The following is an 18767-nucleotide window of genomic DNA, read 5'->3' as shown; positions in this document are numbered from 1 at the left end:
GTACCATTATAGTATCGCTCAGCTGTGTCCTGACTGCCGGTGCAGCAGTTGACAGCCTCTTTACCGCTGTGGACCAAGTTGGTGGTGGGCCAAGAATCTGCCAGCCACGGGTAGTTGCCCATGCTGCCACCCAGCACGCCTGGCCTACACAGACATCACACACACACACGCACATTCTGCTGTTGGACAGAACGACATCCACCACCGTCCAGATGGGAACAGCAAAAACAGCACGCAAGACACATTAGGATGTCCTTATGGAGTCCCTAGGAGTGAGTACCTTCCATTGTGTCCAGATCTGTCCCCATGAGGAAATCCAGCTAGAGAAGACAAAGAGGATGCAACTTACACGCACGCCACAAGAAGAGCAGAGCCTTGATATCGTTGCGCCAACGAGCAGGCTTTTTACGAACCTGCTGCCGTGTAAGCAAAGGAAGCAGTGTAGTGGCTCAACTCCTTTCTCTTTTTGCGTCGGCAATAGATCCAGACGCTAAAGCCCATGAGGATGACCCAGCAGGCCCCGCCGATGCCCGCGATGAACGCCGGCTGCTTGACCACGTCGGTAATCTGCTCGGCCAGACTGGCGTCGCTCTCCCCGCCGTCGTCGCTGGCGCTCGTCACGGACGGCTGTTCGGTCGCCGTCTCTGGGAGAAGCGGAGCAAAATCAGAGAAACGCCGACAAAGAGCAGGGTGAGCGAGCGTGAGGCCATTTTCTGGACGCACTGATGAGGACGGGCAAAGGCTGACTGCGGGTGCCCACACCGGCGGCGGTAACGGCTGCCACCTCCACTTGGTAAAGGACGCCAGGCGTGAGGCCTTTCAACGCCGTGGACAACGAGTGCCCTTCCACTGTTTTGTTGATGGAGTAGCGTGTCTGGTTGCTATTGCCGGCGCTAACGCACCAAACCTGTTGACAAACAAAGATGAGCACTCGTTGCGGTGTAGCAGCTACTTGTACGTTTACCCTGTACTCTTGGATGATCCCATTCTGCATGTCGCTGGGTGGCGGCTCCCAAGACACAATGATGCTGGAGGTGTTGCTTTGCTTCACCGTTGCCACTGTAACAGCTCTCGGCGGGGCGCTCGGCACTAAAAGGCATACGAAAGGCTTCGTATGAAAGACAGAAAATGCTGAATGTGACCCCAAACTGTTCTTTTTAATCAGAAGTTTTTATTAAGCAATAGAAGCAAAATGTGAGCCGGAGCTAAACAGAGATTATACTTTGTTCATCTATGACACTTATTACCTTTCCTAAGGTTTAATAGAACTATTACCTTCTTCGGGGGTTCGAACCAGTATTGTACGGCTGTCTTTCCCCTGAAATTCGTCAAAATAAGGCCGGATCTTTATTTCATACTCGGTTCCTTTAAGCAAGCTGGTGAGTACGGTGCTGCGCTCAGAGGGGGAATTGATGTCTTGGAGGAGCCAGGTTCCTCCACTGGGGCGGTAAAAGAGACGGTAGCCTTGCACGTACTGAGATTGACGATCCACCTAGAGGAAGAAATCACACACGGTGACCTTCCCTGGGATAATGAAAGAAAAAAATACAAATAAACCAAGAGACTTACAGCCCAGGAGACTCGGATGGAGGATGTCGTCGGCCTGATGGGCTCTTGTAGTTGGACTGCCACCTCCCCCAGTTCTCTCTGCAACTGCCTGTGGTCCACCCCCTGACCGGTCGGACTCACGTCTGAAGCAAACGCAGGCCGAGATTACGCTCGGGTTCGCCTTCGATTCCTTGCTGACTGACCTTGTGTTCGGACAGGCTCCGAGATGGGACTGGGGTCGCTCAGGCCGTAGGCGTTGACGGCTCGGACGATAAATAAGTAGATGGTGTTGGGGAGAAGGCCGGTGATTGTGTGCGTTTCCACTTTCACCATGTCCGCTACAGTTTGCCAAGTGCTGCCGGCTGATTGGCTGGAATAGATGGTGACAAAACTAATTAGCGTTCAAATGTTTCAATGTGCGCAGAACAAGATTTGCCGTAGGATAGGCTACTGCTATTTTATTCACGTTAAATTGGCCGCCAAGGCAAATCATGGCTTAAGGCTGGCGTGGCGTGTGATGTAACATTCCACGAAAAAGATGACATTTTTTTGGCAAAAAGATGTGTGCGTGTTTTGTAATATTCATTTGCATGCAAGGAATGGCAAGAGTTCAGAAACGGGCTGTCCGTTTAACACGTTCATTCATGACGCAGCAAATGAGCGTGCTATTATGCAATTAATCTTCTGGGGCAGGTCAAGCCTGTTAGCATTTTGTTTCCTAACAAACAAGATAAAAAAAAAAGGCAAAACACATCTTTTAATGAATTAACATAAGACAACGAACAAGTCTTCATTTTAGAACAAGAAATAAAGAGAAAATAGGGAAGCATCTGTCGGTCCGACGGCAAACGTAAAAAAGTTGGGGATCACTGAACTATATCATGTTGTTGTCTGCCCTAGAAAAACAATATCTCCTATTTCCAGAGCAAAGAATACTCTCTAAATTTGAGAACTATAAATTAAGTTCTAAATTACAAGTGCTACATTTAGACTAGAATACTACAAAAACATTCCAAGGTTTCGAACTCCGTCTTACAGTACTGGTTGTTGTCAGCATTATTTTCCCACATGTGACTAAAAGTGTGAACAGATCATTGGATTGCTAAAAGTCACCTGAAGGCCTCAACGATGTAGGAGGTGACCGCAGCTCCTCCCTCGTGAGCATTGGGTTGCCATGTCAGAGAGACACTGTTCTTGGACACATCTGTGACAATAGGTTTGTGCGGCGGACCTGGCAACTGGAAAGGCTCCGTGCTCTGAGCCACCGACGGCTCGGCATTCTCTGTCGTTCGACAACAAATGCAGAAATACTTTTTTTTTTCTCTCTCCGGAAGATTTCCTCATCTTAATCCATTGCCACATGAAGCTCACATTTGCATAGATTAGAAGCAGGCAGAAAAAAAATAAAAATTAAAAAGAATTCACCTTTGACTGTGAGCACTCCGCTCCAACTTGTCTCACCGCTGGAGCTGGCAGCCAGACAAGTGTAAACGCCAGAGTCGGTTTCCTGGCAACACAACACAAAGAGGTGTGCGAGCGCTGTCATCGGTTGAGTGTGTTGCGAGGCCGGCATTTAATGTTAATATACTCATTAGCGCTGATGTGACAAAGTGACATATCGCTCAAAAGCAGAAAGCGTCACGCTTCGTTGAGCGTCGAGGAAGTTGGCAGAACATTGAGACCTCATTAACAGCCAACCTGGCGACTGCATTTTCAGCCAGAGAAAGAATAGGAATAAGAATAAATTGTGACAACGCTCATTACTATCGATCAATACATTGCTTTTACACTTGACATTTTGGTCACTTATGCTTCATTCAACTTTTTAAATGATTGGATCTCCCGTATTTGAAGTCAAGGCAAAAGTCAAGCTTGTGCCTTTTCTGCTCCTCATCGACAGTAATCCCTGGCTGCCGCCAGAGCAGGAGATTTAAAAGAAGGATCAAAGACTGAATTTTAATGACCGGTTAGAAATTTCTCAGGCACCTGTCTTTAAACCCGCCCGACAGCTACTTGATATTCAGTGCAGGACACGTGCAAATAAAATGATCCAGTGTGCAATAAATCTAGCCGCTGGTGCACAGATGCCACATTTTTACAAGATAGCGAGGATGTTACACCGACTACCGTGAAGAACAACTGTCTGATCACAAACAAGTTTTCTAGGAAATGAACTTTCGCACCTTTGAAAATTGGAAAAACGCGTTCAAGAGATTTCCGAGTGCTTCGTCTATTCCTTTCAGCCCTTATCTTGCTTCTCTATATCCAGCTCAATCTTTTATTCGGATCTCAAATGTCCTGAGAATTTAATTACAAGTATTAATGATGGTTAGTCATTAAAAAGGCCGCAATCAATCAGTCTCCTCCTCAAGTTGCTGCAATGCAACGGTGAGTGACCTCAGGTGTTGCTTCTCATCCAAGAGGGACTTGTGTGCCAAATGGATTTCATTAGCGTGGAGTACAAAAGCACAAATGATTGCTAATGGCCTTGCATAATCATGATCATGCTGGTCACGCCTCAAGGCTGCTGAGAATATTTGTCTGCTCTCGACTCTTATTCAGCGACTTGCAAAAAAATATATCTTTTCCCATGAAAATACTCAAGAGTGCTGCTCATACATACAAAAACAAGTCGCTTTTAATCGAAGACAGGGAATTTACATTTAAATCAAATGGACATACCTGAAGATTGGCAATTTGGAACGTGCCATTTTCCATCAGACGGACTCGAGCGTGGGTCCCTACGATCCTTTGGCCGTCTTTCTCCCACTGAATAGTGGGAGTGGGCTTCCCCATGACGTGGCAGTGGAACTGTGCCGTCGAACCCGGTGCGTACGTGTGATTTGCCGGCCCTTGCCGGATGATGGGGGGAACATGATCGGAGGGCGCTGTGGGAGGGAGGGGGGGATTCAAAAGATGAACGACATTTTTACATTTTAATCCTAGCTTCTAAGGTTAGCCACCTGTCTACCTACCGTGGCTTTCAGAATTTCCACATATTCATGATAATCATCGGTCACAACCACAAAAAAAAAAAGAAGACATTTATTTGTTCCCTCGGATTCGAACCAATCCAGGATTTTTCTGAAAGCAACTCATAATGTGAAAAGTCCATCAAGGAGTGGTGACGGACGCAAAGCCTCTTGGAGAGAAACATATGTTGCACTTGCTTTATTTGCATAGTGCCACTTGTCTGGTTTGATTACATCAGAAAAGACCCCCTGCTGTCTGCTCATTTGGGGGAGGGGGATTTTCATTTGAAGGATATTTGACTTTACATCAGTGCACATTGAAAGGAGATTAAGCATTATGCCTCCAGCCCAGCGGGAGATGTTTATAGCGGAAGATCCAAAATTGAAATCTAAAAACCAGAGGGGGCGTGGTCCAACGTATCTGTGAACCTTCAAAGTAAAATGTGTCTGCTCTATCGTCATTCCTCAAAATCAAACAATCAGGGGAAGCAATTTGACATGAATCTAGCAACTTGCCTATGCGGTGTTGGTTGTTCCACTCGCCTACATAGAATCGTGTGAGTGTGTGTAACTCACCACTTTCCACCTCTAGTAAGGCCTTTGTCAGTATGCTGCCTGCCACGCTGATGGCCTGGCAAATGTAGTAGCCAGAGTCCTCAACGCGGACGTCAACGATGGTTAGCTCACCGCTAAGCGACACCGAAAAACGCCCTTGTGAGAGTTCCTGAATGGGAAACAGCAAAATCTGGAGGAAAAACAAACAACAGGTGAATTCATGTCAGATCCATATTCAACATCTGATGCTTATTAGCTATGTATCTGTTGGATGTGTTTCCATTAGGGCATGGATGCTCATGCTCCGAGTTTAAGCTGGCTTTTTTTTTTTATGAAATGTTATTAATACAGTGAAGTGTAAACCTCGCCACAGCACCCACACACTCTCGTCATCTCATCTTTCAGTACATTCCAACATGTTGGAAAGCAGATCACACGCTTGTGCAAAACCCACACATGGACACATTTGTACTTGTGCAAGCCTACGCACACTCGCACTATGATGTTGAGAAAAATGATTGGAAGGAGTGTGTATGATTGTGTGGGTGAGTGTCATGCTGGTGCAGTAGCACACACAGCACACAGACCAAGCAAAGAATGAAGGCCTATCAAGTTCTTCACCAGGCATACGTATGCACCATCAAGCTGATGCAATATTCGAGAAGAACTGATTTCAAAATAAACATGAGCATTTCTGACCTGGCTTCCTTCTTTTTGCCAAAAGACAGCCGGTGGAGGGTTTCCTTTTGTGCCACACAGAAAGGTTACAGTGCGACCCGGAGCTGTGATCTGGTCCCGTGGCCGCACAACGATCTGAGGGGGCACTGGAGAGAGAAAAGAGAGAGAGGAGAAAAAAACCCAAAAGGATTTTCAGATGACACCCACATGCACATGCACATGGCCATTGAGTTGAATTCATTGGAAGTGGTGTAATGTATACGCTTGTATGCTCTTACACTCCATTCCACATTAGATCTACTCAATTAAACTTGCATTGCAAAGTGCTGACAACGCACAATTGTGGAAAATAACGTAGTCATTCCAACCCTAGTGTTTGGCTGCTAATGATAGTTATTCTCTCAACCATTCCTCCCAAAATGATGTACTAAGTCTCACACACACAGAAATGGCCTGAAATGAGATACTCACTGGATGAGCCAACTGCCATGGAAGCACGCAAAATGGGTGCAAATGAAAAGAGAGAAGAATGAGATGATGGATGGATGAATGAATGAACGGGGATGTTAGACAGTACATGAAATCCACTGGACACGATGGCGTGTAATGAGTTAGAGCCACACAAAAACAAGTGTGTTGTTATTCTTATTGTCCTGTAGCTGCAAGCAATGACCCACATTCAATCTGCTTCTTCAGTCAGCTACAAATACACAATCATGTATTCAGTTAAAGTCTATTTTAAAACAGGAATTTCTGGAATTGTGGGACAAATAAAGGAATAGGGTCAATGAATGTATAATGAACAAACATACAAATATGTCTGACATCAACAAAGCGGGTGTATTTGTCATTGCAAGTACTTGAATGTCCTTTTCAAATGTTGGCCCGCTGACAAAATGCCTAGCTTGAAATATTCCCTTTTATCACGTCAAATGACACCTTTTGCAGTGGAGTGCATTTCTTCAAGGAAGCGACTATTTAATGTCATTTCAGTTCTTTTTCATCTTGCCTTTCTCTCTGGAGCCATGAAGAATTGAGACTTGAAAAGGAACTTAAAGCCCGACTTTTTTCATTTTATCTCTCATATAGTCTTGGCGAGCCGTCGGTACCCGGCGGCATAATGCTGGGCTCTTGGGAACTACGCAGACGCAAAGTCTCTCTTTGCGTCATCCTCGACATTTGATGATGGTTTCCAGTACATGACTTCAAAGCCTGCAAACGCGTCCAATACATCGAAGATTTTGTCAACCAATTGAATGCAAAGGGTCTTACCGTGGACTTGCAGGGAAGCGGCCGCCTCGGCTTTGCCGACGCTGTTCTCCGACACGCACGTGTAAGTGCCCTCGTCTTCGGCTCGCACCTGGTTCAGGTGCAGACTGTTGTCGCTGCGGATCTCGTACCTGCAAACACGTCAACCCGCTGTCAATTCTAACATCCGTCGATCAAACGTGTACAAGATTAATAAGCACATTTTTTTATTATTATTTTATGCTTATTTATTTATGGCTGAATTTAATAGGGGGACATTTTTCTTCATATCGGACGAAATAGACTAGAAGTGGATTTGATTTATTTTTGAATTTACTTCACTAATATGCACACAAAATGTGACATCATTTACTTGGTAACTGACAGCAATAGCTTGCAAAGAGAAAAAAAGTACAATGAGTGTCTGTGTTACCTTCCCCGAGGCAACTCCCCCTCCTCTCTCCGCCAGCGAATAGTGGGAGTTGGATCGCCATGAACCTCACAAAAAAAGTCCACCGTATCGTCAGCCAACACCACTTGGTTCACCGGCTGCTTCGTGAATACTGGCCTCTCTGAAAGGAAAGACAAGAGTGGAACATTTTTATTGGATAGAGTGTCACACCTCCAACAACAAGAACCATAACAACAAACACATTTAAGAAATAATCTCTCATTAGCACAGCACTTGAATTAGATTCTTCGAATGTGGATTAAAAAGACAACACGCAATCACACTTCTGGATTTGTGCAATTGGTATTCTCGCAGGATCATTATCCAGACAATGACACTAAACCCAACTTGCTGATTTTCTTTAAGTCACTTTACTTTTCTATCATTCAAACCAAAACAACAAAAACAAAAACCTAATCTACCCATGAGCTTGACGATCATCAAAGAAAGAGGTTCAGTTAGGAGGCAGAAATAAAATGCCAATTTTCGCCTTGTTTGCGAGGATCAATACACACTTCCAAATCACTGGTTTGCAGAGAGCTTTGCCCAGACTAGGGGAGACGGGAAAAAAGCAAGCCAAGAAAAACGGCAACCAGCAGAGGAACATTCCACTACTGCTACTGAGAAAGGGAGAAAACCAAATCCAAGATAACGTCCATATTTTCCATGAACTTTCTGAAGCTATTCAATATTCCCATCAATGAAGTCAATATTTCAAAAAACCAATTCTTACCAAATACTACCAGTTCAGCTGGATCGCTGTCTTTTTCTCCAACCATATTGGTGCCGACACACACGTACATGCCAGCATCAGCTTTTCTGGTGTTGGAAATCATGAGTTTGCCCCCTCGGATCTGAAAAAGGAAATCAATACAGCCAAATGTGCAACAATGCTCTGGATCTGTATTTTGGACGCACGTACGTACGTACGCGGAATGAAAACAATACGCAACGTAAATACAAGCCAGACGTCAAAGTCAGCAAAGAAATGGGAAAACAGCTTGTTGTTTCTGCCTGGATAACGTCAACGTACCGTGATCCTGTCATCTCTGTCGTTGACCTGGACATTATTTCTCTTCCACGAGATGGTGGGCTCAGGATGTCCTCTGGGAGGAATACACTCCATGACGGCCGGCTCACCTGCTGCCACCACCACATCGCTGGGAGTCTGGCGAAAGTCATCTCTTAGAACTGGGGAAGAGGAAAAAAAGGGGAAAATAATCACAAAATATTTATACAAATTTGACACATTTTTCAAATCTATCCAAACTTGTATCCAAAAAATGATACAAAAAATATCTTTACTTCTGCTTATACAATAAACACCATTGAAATAATGGGAACATGTATAAGTCAGGAAAAAAAGTGTGAATCATATTTGAATTCATTTTGTGTTATCTTTTCCGTGACTGTCATTGGTGCACATTAATAATGAAGGTAAATAAATTATTCACTCTCATCCACACGATTTCCCCTGGCAAATCCACGTGCATAAATCCATTGCAATACTGAGAGTGGCTGGCTCCTGCATACAAATTCAGACAAATCAACGCCATTGACAGCGGCAGGAGAAGAGAAAGAGCAGAAAAGGATTGGCTCATTTCCACCTTCGTGTACGTACATTTGGAAGCCAATGGGCTTTTCTATTTTCACTCTTGAGAGAGTCTTGAGACCTCTCGGATGGTGCGGTTTTGTACTTGCGGTTGATGCCTTCATACCAGGATGAGGCCAAAGCCACAGAGGCCAACGGGGCGGCCCGCCCAAGCCTGCAGGCTACAAGTCGTCGGGTCTAAGCCACTTCAGCCAGGGATTCCACAAAGGAGGAAAAACCAATGGATCACTTTCTATGACATTCCTGCCCTAAAAGCTTCCCATCACCCTAAAGTGAGAAAACAGATGGCAAAAACGGCTCGTGGTGTCACAAAACTTTCCTCCAAAAGGATTTCTCCCTGCTGCTCTTTGATGAGAGCTGAAAATGTTGACATCAAGGCAATACGGGATGTTTAATTGATGCTTGGAGGATACGTATCAGGATTGATTGATTGATTTACTTACATCACAGAGATACGAGTGATATAAATAAGTCATCCTCATCCGCATTTAAATTTGCCAAAATATACAAATGTCATACGTGATGCTACTACTAACTCACAATATACGTATCTGGGTGGAAATAGGGTGAAAAGTTTATGAGGTAGCGGCAATTACCCATCCGACCCTTGAGGACGCATATCAAGTACATGCACTTTGACCTTTTCCTAAAAGCCCTTTCACAAAGCCAGAGTAATCCCCATCCGGCATGCTTTCATCAGCGTCCAGAGTAACGCACAGGGGAAAAGAGAAGGATTAGGGGCCCTATTTTCATAGCAAGCGAGCGTGAAGTGCAGTCGAACCCTACGCATAGGCTGGACTTTTCTTTCTTTTAGCATTTTGCTACACGAGTGCAGACAGAAGAGGGCGTTTGCGCCGTTGTGGGAGCAAGCGACTTTCAGCCAATCAAAGTGGCTCCCACTTTGTTTCCTTAAAATTCCGTGCACAGAGAGACGCTCAGAAGGAAAGGAATTGCAAGACCTCCCTTTGCCGATGATTTCAAGAAAGCCGCCGTGGATCCCTGATCATGCATCTTCTATCTGTATTTGAGACAATGTGAAGCCAAAATAGAAATCCCATTTCAATGGGTTGCCCAGGTCTGAGTCAGGCAACTTTCTATCTTTGTGAACAACTAGCACTCAGTAGGAAGAAATGATACACATCTGTACAAGCTAGCTACCACGTGATCTACCGATAAGTGAAAAACACCAAGGTCAAGCCTTCATTTTAGCATTTGATTGGATTTTAAAAATGACATCTGGGGTGAGCTGCTGCTCTCTTGTAATTAAAAGAGCTTTATTGCTGTTTGTGTTGCTCGAAGGACGGCGTGTGTGCGTACATACTTGACAGCAGCCCCCAACGCCCCAACGTATAAATATTCATACGCGAGATAGAGAATGAACCACAGTCCCTTTGCTGGGAGGGGGCGGGGTATCATGAAAAGAAGAAAAAAAAAACAACCTAGATATGGGCAGATATTGCCGGTCATCTGTTCTCTCCCAAAAGCAAGCAACCTTCTTCAGCGTAAGCCCACATGATCAAATGTTGCGTTTTTGCAATTGTTCCATGATCATGGCTGCTTCGATGCACACAAGCGTGTCATCTGTGTTCTCTCCAGGCAATACGTATACGTTCAGGGTCCCAACAGAGGCCCCGTCTGGAGCTGCTCATTATCCCGAGTGGACCCCCTCTGATCCTTATCAACTATTGCACCATGATGAAACGGGCCCACACAGGATATTGGCCGAGGGAGTGTCAAGAGAATGGGGGGGGGGGGTTTGTTGATCGGACAGATGTCGCCACTTTCACACCGCCTTTCCACGACATCAAATCTCATTGTTGTTGTTGATTCATATGCTGACACCGCGGTTTATTGTTGATTTATTTGAATCGCGGGTATCCATTACATCTCTTCTCCTCTCTGTTTATTGATGTATTTAATTCTGAATTCATTACTTCTACAGGGTAACTTTATCGGAATGTTGCCAACAATCAACAGATAACGTCTCTCCTCTTCTGACAGACAGACAGAAAGAAAGAGCCATTCAAATGAAATGACCTTGTCCAGTGCGTTTGCTACAGAGGCTCATACCCAGAGGCTCGTACGTTAACGATTAACACCGCAGGTGGACAGACAGACAGACCGACCGAAAATACACGCAGTGCAAAACCTTATTTGTCCCGGTAGACTTCTGGAAATCTAATTATTTGCCACCGGGCTCAGATAAGGCTGAAATTAAATCTCCAAGTCAGTGTGATGCATCACAAACAGATGTTAAGCCTGCGATTAGCATAGATAAAACACTTAGCGCAACATCATCATCAGGCAAACGTTCAATTTAATTTTCACGCCATGCTCAGATCCTGTTTACAATGCTTTCCAATGTTTAATCACTGCGGCTTGACTTTTTGAAATTGAATTCATATGAGATATTGCCACCCAGCAGTGGGCGATGATGAGGTTATCTATCAAGGTGTGATGTTTCATGGCTTCTTAAGCGCTCGTAAATGGAGAGGCCTTGCTCCGCAGAGAGGCGTTCTGTCACATCCAGAGTGCTGAGAAAGGGGAGGGGCTTGGGGAAGCTTGGGGTTATTTGGCAGCAGCACAGACTGCAGTCTGGGTTTTCTTCTTTTTTTTTTTTTTCCTCCACTCATAATAATATATCTCGAAACGGGGTTGGCAAAGTAACGCATGCACGGCCACCGCTAAGGAGCGCCATAAAAACAATGGCAGCCCTTCCTTCCTTCCTTCAGCCTTCACTAAAGCAGAGGGCCCCTTCACAGGGGTGGTCCACGCTCGCTCCTGTGTGTGGTCAGCTAATAAAGCAATTGTCTGGCCCTGAAAAGAGGATTACTTTCATCTAGAAATAGCGGATGTCGTGTGCCCCATAGCGTTGGGCTAAGAGGGTCAGTGTAAATTGCAAAAAGGTCCATTGTGAGGCAAATGACTCCCTCCTTGTCTCCTTGATGCCCTCAGCCTTCTGGAAAGCTATAGAATCACTATTTAAACAAATAGAAATTAATTCATTTAAAAATAAATCATAATAGTAACAATGCTATGATGATAATAATAATTAACTTTTTTTTTTTACATTGCCTGCAAAAAACAAAGCCACTTACTGGAGCACCTGACATTTCCTGCGTGTTCAGTTTCACCGCCAGGTCACAGAGCGACAGTGTCCACTTTTGCTACCTCATCATGGTGTCTGTCCTACAGAGGTTAGGCATCTGTCTGACTTAACATCTCTCGTATGCTGTGTCAGCAAACGGCCAGAGCCCCGCTACACCAACCACTTCAGATGGCCAATGCCGCCTATTCTGCCCTTTTTCTTGTTTGTGCAACATCACACATTTCGAATGAAGACTAAGGGGCTGTAGGAAGGACAATGGTTTTCATTTTCCACGCTGTCAGCAAAGGCCCCAAACCTATGGATCTTGGAGTAGAAATCAATTTGGCTCCAGTTGAATGAATGAACTGGCTGGCTGGCTGGCTGACCTTTTCGAAGTCTTAAGGTGGCTGACCGTCTCATCGAGAAATGAATCCTCAACCAATACACACAGCCAAAATCAATAAGCATTTTGCACAGTTGTTTGCCCACACTTACAATATTTCATTCTGTTGCTATGGGAGAAACTTCAGTCAGCAGGAAAAAAAGCAGGACAAACAACTCTCTGCTCGTGTTCCTTATTATAGGAAGCTCAGCGAGACATTTGAATACAGAGACAAAACGTAAGACGCAAAATAAGGCGCAATTGGTTTCATTCTATTATTAAAACATATCACTTTGACCATCTCAAAAACGATCAATATACTTATTTAACAAATCCCTATCGGTGAGGAGCTCCTTTGATTAGACTAGAAAGGAGCAGTTATTTAGCGTGTCTGACAGTGCAGCTCCGAGATAATGAGGATCAGTTGGAGCAAGGCCACTTGATTGTTCTCTCTAGCCCCTGTGGCAGGCACACTGTCGTGTGTCGTTTGGGGGGGAGGAGAAGGTTAAACCTCTTCCTCACACCCACCACCTGTTGTAGAAAGAAGCAAGCACCAGCGGCCAAACCCCCATCAGATCCACCCGACCGACCCCCGAGTTCCTCTCTCTTTGGCCGAGGTCCAGATCATGCAAAAGGGGGGTTAAGCTCGTGGCCTCACTTCAGCCATCTGATCGCCCTCTTTTAAACCCGTACAAGCCACCATATGAAGCTGTAATCCTATTAGTCAAGCATGAAAACACATTTTGCAGAAAGATATTTTTAAAGGCACACACAAGTCAGAGGAGAACCATAAAAAAAAAAAAAAGACTTACTTTCTGTACTGGTCAACTTAATGTACGTGCAGCGGTGCGTGATGGTCGGTTAAATAAAAAAAAAAAAAGAAAAAACGTACCAGAATGCATTGCTCTGAATGGCGTGCAAGAAAGCTATTCCACAGCCTCTTTCAAAGAGATAAAGTCAAATTAAGACTGTCCAGTGTGTTTCTCATTTAGTTGGCCAACTGTCTCAAAGCAAATATCTAAAGTGGCTTTTGGCTAGCTGGCAAATGTGGCATTTGAAAAATGAATTAACATCTGTTCCGAAGAAGCTGCCAATGAGCAGTGACCTGCATTCCTCCTCCTCCTCCAGAACATTTTCCAGCAATGCAGCAGCAAAAGCTATTATGTTTTGGTCCCCCCCCCCCCCCCTGAGACAAAGCTGTCTACCATGGACTTTCATCAGAGTCGAGTCACGGAGCCACGGCCGGACACGACACGACAGAGGTCGCGCTCTGTAAGATATATACAGACAGGCGGTATTAGAAGACTATGTGGGCTATTGTTTGGGTCCTTGGGGTTCAAGCTGTCAGGAGACGTGATCCCGAGGTCAGGGGTGGCATTCTGAGTGATGATTATAAGACACCTGAGTGAAAACTGCTTTTGCAGGCTAAGCTAGCCTTGTTCCTTGTCATCTCCAACCTGCAAGTCACATGTTTCCAATAGATGTTGGTTCACACATCATTAATAAAAAATAAAATAAATCCCATTTGTCAGAGCACTTCCAAGGTGCTTACTTACTTGCCACTTCCAGAGATGCATTGCGACTGAGCGCCTCCCCCAGGTAGTTGCGCGCTACGCACACATAGATCCCTTCATCGGGTTTGCTCCGCCGCCCGTGTACAATTCGGAGGAAGAAGAGGGAACCGCTGGGTAAGAGCATCCTGTGAGAGCGAGGGTCCTCACGGTCCGTCTCCACACGCTCGCCGTCTTTGTACCATTCCACCATGGGAGTGGGACGCCCCTCTGCTTTACAGTTGAGGGTGGCTGGCTCGCCCTTGGACACAATCAAATCAGATGGATGCTCGACGATTCGCGGAGCAGCATCCTCTAACCTGGGTCGAGATCCTGCAACAAGGAACACACACACATATGTGTCATCACACACAATCCAAAAGATTCTGCAGGGAATATGAAATGAAAACCACTGAGGAAGAGAAATGTCATTGCCAAATTTCACATCAGGATAGTGGATAGAAAAAGTCTGCTCTCTGCTCGATTTAAACGGAAGCATCTAGATAGGATTGGAGGTTTGAAACGTTTGCTTTGTGGGCCCACAAACGTGCTGGTTGTTCAATATCTTTCCCTCCATGATTCACTGCAACCTCGCAACCTGGTCAACCGCAAACTATTTTATTTCCGTACGGGAGCCCAAATATACGAGACGGGAAGTAGATTCCCAATGATGACTATGGGAAAATGATTTGTTTTGTTTTCTTTTGTTCAAACCAAATATAAAAGGGGAGAAATGGTCCCCAAATTGCCTCAACCTCTGGTGTTTGTTGTTTTACAGCTAGCTTCCTTGCCTCTAAACTCCTCCTTAAGGTTTCCCCCAAAAGCCATGGGAATTGATTTGCAAATTCTGTGTTCACACTTAAATTGGCAGGCTTGTACATTGTTATTTTTGCGGCAGCCACCGAGTCGAGTCCTTGACCCTGCAGGCATGGCAAAAAGAGCCACTTACATGCGAATACAAAGCACTGGGCAAGCCAGCGGGTGTGCATTGCTAAGCATCTCAATGGGTAAGAGCAACGACGCAAAAGGAAATTGCCTCTTTATTATGCATCTTTGAGGGCCATCCAGAGCTTTGTGCACATGGAAATTTGGTGCCACAAGTCCATCTTTGCAACTCAAGCTTCCCATACAGTGGCATGACAGTCTTGTTAATTATGCTAGTTGGACGGAGCCAAGGCAGGCAGGCAGGCAGGCAGGCAGGCAGACAGGCAGGCAGGCAGGCAGGCTGTATGCTTAGCCTCCCTCAGTATGGATATCAAGGTTTGGTGTGAGCTGTTTGATCTGGATACTGGCTTGTTTGGGTGGGGGGAAGCAAACAAAGTCTGTCCAAGGCCATGAGAGGAGAGACAATGGTGTTGACTGATGCTCACAGAGATGACTGAAAATGTCACTGTCACCTTACTTGGGCAAACACTTGGCTCCACATGTCGGGCTTTGGAATGGGGCTTCTGACTTGGCAACACTTGTATATGAATCAATGCATTTGCATGTGGCTCTTCAATCCCTCCATTGCAGTCGGAGTAGTTACGTTTTATCTTGAAGATGCCCAAAAAACAAACCGTGCACAAACTTGGACTTCAAATCCGTAAGCTATGTCTGCATTGCAGCAGCAAATAGAAGCGTGGTGGTATTATTACATCATTCATTTTGGGTAGAATCAATGATTGCAGCTGTACTTTGTATATATGCCTACCTACACTGCATATTTAGCAGTCAATGGGAAAGATGGCTCTACTGTAATTCTTTGTGCAGAGGAGGATGTGACATCTCATACTGGGCCTAGTCATATAAATGAGCAAAAGTGACTCCCACCCATGTCACATTTCAATGGGGAGCAGATGCTGGTCAGAATCTTAGATCCCTTGGGCCAGCCAGCCAGCCAGCCGGTCCCATGGCAGGGCTGCGCATGGGCTAATCATATGTCTGATGGTTGAAGAGTCCTTTTAAATAACATCATTGCGAAAGATTCATCAGTTTTGCTTCAGTAATAAAGATGGACATAATACACTAGCTCTGTTTACAGATGGTAGTTTTCATGTGTATTGCCAAAATTATAAGCAAACAAATGACATCACATATAAGAGGAAACCTGAGAGTAACTTTTTTTCCCCCTAGATACTGATGAATTCAAATCCCCCTCTATGTGAGATGGGCCGTCCACTTGAGGGAATCATCTAACAGCTTGTTTGGAAGCTGATGATGTGAGGCGCATCTGTGCAAACATCACTCAAACGCAAAATTCAACTTACCATAAGCCAAACTCCAGAATGGACATAAAACCAGTAAGGTTAGTCGATACTCCATGATACACCGGATCGTTTCATAGGTCGGGGGAAGAACAAATCCAAGCCTGTTAAATGAAGTCTCCATAAATAGAGTCCAACTCCACAGGTAGCACCATAGCCGTTGCTCTCATCAAAATCAGAGTTTGCACATCCCAAGGTAACTTTTCCAACACTCGCCAACGAACGAACGGTCCAGTACAAGTACAAGTACAAGCACAAGTCGCAGGCAGGTCATGACAGGGCAGCCATCCCTTCATCCATCCATCCAGGTAGCCAGCCGGCCAGCAGGCAGCCTGCAGTGCTTCCAGGCAGCGACCGACGTGCTCTCGTGTCCGCTGCCTGAGACAGACTGGCTGGCTAGAGTGGTCTCAAAATGCATACGAGAAAACTAGAGCGTGCAGAAATTGTTTCCGGTGTAATTTTCAAAATAAAGTGTAATTCAACATTAACATAAAACACTGCCATTCACGTGGGAATATTTCTCTTAACGAGCGAGTCAAATGTTCTCTCTATTATTGTAAACTTTAGAAAATGTGAATTTTTATTAGTACAGTACTTAAGGCGGCCACCAAGTGCTGTTTTACGTTGAAGACTTGGCCCTCGCTTTACGTCCAGCACACTTGACTTCTGGTGCTGCAATTCTTAAAGGGCCAGCTTGCAGAAACACGGAAAGGAAGAACTGCTTGTTGAAACACATTGCGCATCCATCCATTCATTATCTCCAAGAGGTTATCTAACAAAAAGAAGACTTTACGCTGGAATCTGAATGCAAATTTTCATTATACATGAAGTACCTTGTGATTGTGGTGCTATTTCTACAAACCATGCAGTGGAAAAAATGGTACAGCTCTAAGAGACCAAAAGACACTCCACACACTGACTGCAAAATGTCACTATTTATCTGCGTGTATGCTTGCCTGCTCTTGATGAAAAGCGAAAAGCAATATCCCATGTGCCAAGAGATATGGCGAGCTGCAGCCAATGAGTCCTGACATATCAAGAGTCACAATCCTGCATGAAGCAACAAGGCCAGATTGGCTTTGAGGGCCGTTGAGGGGAGTAAATATTAGGGGTTACGCAAACCTAGTAAACATGCAGCTCTTGACATGAATAAAAATGCAATGGATTGCTCCACACCTGGATGTCAAACACACCGCAGGCTAAAAAGGACTGAACGAGCCATTGCGGACTCTATTTTAGAACAAGAGAGAAATCAGGAAACAAGCAGAACACCCCAGATGGTTGTTTCATATTTTATGCATGTACATGTTTAAATTTAATTGGCGAAACTGATTAATTGAGCATTGCGCTTTGATTGAATAAAACATGATGAAGCTCTCCCACTGTACGAGCGAGCGAGCTTCCACTGGGCTGTGACTGATGATGCTACTTTACTGCCTTTGTCAAACATTTGCCATTGCTGTCGCTGATATCAAGTAGTCCACAAATTTAGACTCATTATCCAGTTTAGCAAGTGAATTACAATGACAAGCCATCAGCGAGTTTTGGTGCAGTGCGGTGCGGTAGCTGAGTAATAGATGATATGCCATCTCTTTATTAAATTGTCTGATGGGTTCTGCTTTAATGCACTTCCAGCTAGACTTTTGTGGGAAATGTATTCAATCACATCAACGCATTTCAATGTGAAACAGAAATTCTTCTGGATCCTAAGCCCTCCCTTTTGTACTGTGAGGTTGGGTAGCAGCCAATCTAATTGAAAGGCAGATCAATAAACAGCTAGATTGTCATCTCATCACGCCATTCAATTAATCCATAATAGGGGGCCTAGACACCAGTGGTGGCTCTGTATGAATAATGTGTTTTGATGCTGGGAAAAAATAAAATAATATAAATAAAATATAAAATAAAATGTTGTGCAATATTAAACATGTTTACATAACAAATTTAAATACGTATGAGTGAACGCACCCAGTCAGTGTCAGACTATCTGGATTCCCATCACTGTTGTACAAGCAATCATTATAGCTGGTTTAGAAACAGGAAGGAAATGAGTCTGGAGATAAGAAGCTGGACATTTTTCTTGGCAACACTATAGAGTGCTTGAAGGACAAATGACATCCCCAAATACGTCCTATTTATTGATATTTACAAATGAAACCATTTCCATTCTGTCATTCCACACATTGTTCACGCATGTAGGTACGTATAGTCTGGCAGAGGGATCTTCTGTAAAATAGCTATCCACTCTGGCTGAGTCAGAACAGCGGGTCAGCAAAGACATGTGGTTTGGGAGCTGCTCTGTAATTTAGCTGCCGAGCCGCTCCGTGGAGCTCCCATCCTTGGTGATGAAATGACTCTTGCAATTTTCCAAGTGTGCACCGAGGCTCTGGGGAGGAGGAGGGTTAGCGAGCGGCGGCAATTACCTACCGCCCGCCTG

General features: G+C 44.8%; 1 protein-coding gene across 4 annotated transcripts in view; it reads right to left on the bottom strand.

Moving 5' to 3' along the window:
• The window catches only part of robo3 (roundabout, axon guidance receptor, homolog 3 (Drosophila)), a 64451-nt gene that overhangs the window by 3714 nt on the left and 41970 nt on the right, over positions 1-18767 (bottom strand). For 3 of the 4 annotated variants that reach the window (XM_088398081.1, XM_088398079.1, XM_088398080.1), the window contains exons 6-23: positions 14091-14417; positions 8486-8643; positions 8186-8306; positions 7435-7573; positions 7026-7153; positions 5775-5899; positions 5097-5265; positions 4231-4436; positions 2974-3055; positions 2662-2830; positions 1752-1918; positions 1570-1691; positions 1276-1492; positions 965-1089; positions 724-907; positions 414-644; positions 281-320; positions 5-144 (exon numbers count right to left, since the gene is read on the bottom strand). In XM_088398081.1, the coding sequence (XP_088254207.1) occupies positions 5-144; positions 281-320; positions 414-644; positions 724-907; positions 965-1089; positions 1276-1492; positions 1570-1691; positions 1752-1918; positions 2662-2830; positions 2974-3055; positions 4231-4436; positions 5097-5265; positions 5775-5899; positions 7026-7153; positions 7435-7573; positions 8186-8306; positions 8486-8643; positions 14091-14417 (2850 nt within the window). Of the gene's footprint in view, positions 1-4; positions 145-280; positions 321-413; positions 645-723; positions 908-964; positions 1090-1275; positions 1493-1569; positions 1692-1751; positions 1919-2661; positions 2831-2973; positions 3056-4230; positions 4437-5096; positions 5266-5774; positions 5900-7025; positions 7154-7434; positions 7574-8185; positions 8307-8485; positions 8644-14090; positions 14418-16333; positions 16722-18767 lie in introns of those variants that run through there. The other variant, XM_088398082.1, reaches the window with a different exon arrangement.

This window comes from Syngnathus floridae, chromosome 15 (assembly GCF_059516105.1).
Source record: "Syngnathus floridae isolate MCC-2025c chromosome 15, RoL_Sflo_1.0, whole genome shotgun sequence".
Lineage (NCBI taxonomy): Eukaryota > Metazoa > Chordata > Actinopteri > Syngnathiformes > Syngnathidae > Syngnathus > Syngnathus floridae.
Note: the sequence above shows the minus strand (reverse complement) of the source record. Positions and strands in the feature narration are given on the sequence as shown.